The sequence below is a fragment of the Arachis ipaensis genome, chromosome B06, assembly GCF_000816755.2.
Source record: "Arachis ipaensis cultivar K30076 chromosome B06, Araip1.1, whole genome shotgun sequence".
NCBI lineage: Eukaryota > Viridiplantae > Streptophyta > Magnoliopsida > Fabales > Fabaceae > Arachis > Arachis ipaensis.
The window spans coordinates 133,488,275-133,492,265 of record NC_029790.2 but is presented as its reverse complement, the minus strand read 5'-3'; the positions used below and the strand labels follow the sequence as shown (position 1 = coordinate 133,492,265).

At 31.0% G+C, this 3,991-nt stretch overlaps 1 protein-coding gene across 1 annotated transcript; it reads left to right on the top strand.

The window, feature by feature from the left end:
* LOC107647714 (F-box/kelch-repeat protein At3g06240-like) lies at window positions 664-1,644 on the top strand. Its single transcript, XM_021105718.1, has one exon. The coding sequence runs from the start codon at window positions 664-666 to the stop codon at window positions 1,642-1,644; it is 981 nt and encodes a 326-aa protein (XP_020961377.1).

Here is a 3,991-nt window from a genome sequence, read left to right as displayed (position 1 = left end):
CTGATTTCAAATATCACTAATATGGTTGTTATCAAAATAATTAGCATGGTTGTTATAAAATCAGCAAATTTCACCCTTAAAAATAACAACTTCACTTGCTTCAATAATCGGTGTTTGTCTTCTCCCCATAATTATTACTACTTGAGAGTGATGACTAAAATGATCAGATCCCTCTTCCAATGTTTCTTTGTATGCCGGATGAGGTAAGCCATATTTCGTTTTAGAAAAGTTTAGTGACTAGCAGATTTGTTAAAATCTGGCCAACATTTAGCTAGCAAAACAAAAATGAGTGATTCTCCATTATTAGATGAAATTTCATACTATTAAATATACTATTGATGGCTAATTGATAGCTACAACTCATAAAATCTGCTTACCCCTAGCACTCCTCGTTTATTTTTTTATAGAATAACACAAAACAACACCGTGAATTTTTTCCTTTCTCTTTTTTCTGAATTATTTTGTACTTAATTAATTGTCAGGAAACTCCAAAAACGAAAGTCTTGTTTTGCCAGTCTTCCAGTCGATGTAATTACCGAAATTTTTGTTAGGCTTCCTATGAAGTCTGTTCTGATTTGTAGATGTGTTTGCAAGTACTGGAACACATTTATTTATGATTCAAACTTTGCCAAATTACTCTTTACTTATACACCTACGTGTACCATGATCCGACACTTGCATTCTGGAATCTTTCACCTTGTTGAATATGACCGAATCGAGTGGCATGAAAGGAGAAACAATCCATTATGCTGCAGTGTGTTTGAAGTCCTGGATCCCAACAGTAGTAACAGCATAAAACTTGATCCTAAATTTGAGATTCCTATCCCTGATCCCAAATCAATCCAGGGTAGAAGAGTTTATGTTGATGTGCTTTCTTGTAATGGTCTTTTCTACTTGAGTTGTTCAATGGATAGAGACATTTCACTTGTTTGCAACCCAATAACAGGTGAGTTCATAAGACTTCCAAAACAACCTCCAATCCTGAGGCCCTATGAGCAAATATCTTGGGGTTTTGGTTTTCATCCAAAAACAAACCAATACAAGGTAATGAGAATATATATCTTTAAACATGATCGTCGTATGGTTGTTGAAATGCACACAGTTGGAACTTCCACATGGATAAATATTGAGGTAGATTATCCCAAAAATTTGATACATGTGTTAAATCATTCTGCTTATTTCAATGGAGCACTTCATTGGATTGGTATAGATGTTGATGGAAATGACTCGATATGGGCCTTCAATTTTGACACAGAAAGGTTCCAATCCTTTTCTATGCCGCCGAAGGATCAAGGTACAAAAGTCCGGATATTTGAATTCAGGGGTTCTCTCTGTTTGATATATTTTAATGATCTACTCGTCACAATGTGGATGATGAAAAGATATGGAGATGGAAAATCTTGGGCACCTATTTTTCAATATACTAATTCTTCCATAACCACATCTCAATTACCTAGCTGCATTGGCTCCCTTGATCGTAAAAATCAAGAGTTTAGGATTTTTGTGACTCCTTGGTGTGATTTCAAGGCTCATGGCAAGTTTCAAATAATTCACCATGTTCCTACTCTTATCCCACTGAAAGATATTATTATCGGAGATAATGTGGAGGTGCAGAATATTTACTCACCAGATAATCCAAATTAAGGTTCAAATGTTTGTTTGTAAGTTTTTTTTAAAAAAAAATTCATTTCGATATTTTTTTATTAATAGAAAACTTCTGTTTAATTATTTTAGATTCACATTATAATGCTCACATCTCATTTGGTTGCTTAATTATTGTCTCTAGTTATTCAATGGTATTTGCAAAACTGTTAGTAAAATTCGTTTTTTTAAACTGTTATAATTTAAAATATAATTAGCTGCAATATGGTTGACTATTAGGTAATAATTGTAAAAAAAAATATTCAAGTTCATGCAGTGTTAAATTGTTATTAGTGGAATATGAAATGATACACAAAACTAATAAATAGAATCTCCTGCCTCTTTTTTCTGCCAAGTTAGCTTTTGCTTAATTAAACCACCATATACTACTAATTAATCACGTAAATGACATGTATTGTTAGAAAAATGTACGTGTATGTTATCTTTTAATTTGAAAGAATGCAAGCTGTGATCATATTGATAGAATTATTAACGCATCAGATAAGCCTTTTGATTTTTTAAATGACCAAATGTATTTTTATTCTCAGAAGAAAAGTAAATATTTGTTAATCTAAAAAATACTAGATATTGTACGCTGATATAAATATACAATGAATTTAATTTAAATTGGTATTTAAAATTTGGTTAACATACTTAAATTGATCCATTCACACTTATAAAATTCTAACTTCCAAATCTTCATCATCATCATATATTTTTCTTTGTCTTCACTTCTCTTTACTGTTGTTCATAGTATTCTCTTGTCAAATTTTAAAAATTCATTCTTTTGAGTGAGCCATGATGGGTGGTGATAATAGAAATCAAGAAAGCTCAAACAAGAACAACTATAATAAAAGAAATTACAGTAAGGGACATTTAAATTAGGAGTAAGAACATTGTATTATTATGCAATTGTAGGTTGCATACAGTGATGAAGTACCGAGCGAAACTAGAGAATTTAGGAAGACCTTTTTATGAGTGTTCTAACTATGAGGTAAAATTCTCTATTTGATGGAATTATTAAGTGGATACGAGTTTAAAGGGATGATTTGGTGATTGTTGATTCAATGGATTTTTTTGCATTGTTGTAGTTTGAAGTTCATTGTAATTTTTTTCATTGGGCTGATAGATATAAAGAACAACAAGGTATATATGATTTAGTTTATACAAGGAATTTTCAATGAGCTCAACTAGAGAATAAAAAATTTAGAGAGTGGTATTAGTACATTAAAAATGCTGATGATGATGCTGATGTGAGTTGTAATAATTATTAGATTTGGTTTTAGTGTTTAGTTATTTTGGTTTTTAGTTAAGAAATAACTAGAATGTGAGTATGTTGATGATTATTAAGAAACAACTTGAAGAACTTTCTAAAGATGCAAGCTTATCCAGGTGTTGTTTTCTTGTTTTTTTTTCCTGTTTAATGTATGCTAAATGATCTTGAATCTTGATATGTATGGGGTTTGTTAATTATTGCAGTAGGTTCATTCAAGAAATTCTACCTTGAAAACAATTCAAACAGATGTTGAAAAAGTTTATGAAAAGTATGAGCCCTATCAGTTCCTAGCATACTAGTACATAACAAGATGTCCAAATCTAAAATCTTCATGTTTTGTTGGTGTTTTATGAAAGTTGTTTAAACATCTGTCTTTGAACAGCTCCAAAAGATTTGGCAAGATGAATGAAATGCTTCCTTCTAACTATAAACTTGTAACAGCTAGTAATATGAGAGGCCATGGTGATGGCACAAGAAGGAAGAGAAACAGACCCTCCTCAAAATGCTAATATAAACTTGAACAAGGTGTATTATCATCATCACTTAAGAAATGATTTGTCCCCATTGAAGAAAGCTCCTTGTTTCGTGTTTATAATTATTTAATATTTATAACATTTTGTTGCCTGTTAATAACAGTTGAGGTTGAGGGAACCTCTAAATGTGTTATCACTTCTCTTTTTATAAATGTAATAATGCGGCTACATTTTACATGGGATGTAAAATGATGTATTTCCATGTTTTCTGAATTCTAAATAGTAATATTAGGTCAAGTTCCTATGGATTATTGGTCTTATTTTATTTATTTGTTCTTTCTAGTTCTGACTTTGATGAAAAAGTAAAAAACAAGAGAATCGATTTCACTTTAAGGATAAATTTTACAATTAGGAGAAAAATGGGCTGAGCCGAGTTGAGCTTTGATTTTGACAAGCCTGACCTATGTTATAAATAGACGGCCTAAATCTAGACCTGTTATCTCGCACATATCTTTTTTCAAGCTTAAATCCGGCCTGTTTAAAACTTGATAAACCCATAAGTCTATTTGAAAAATTTTTTTTATGAATTAGAACTCAAAAT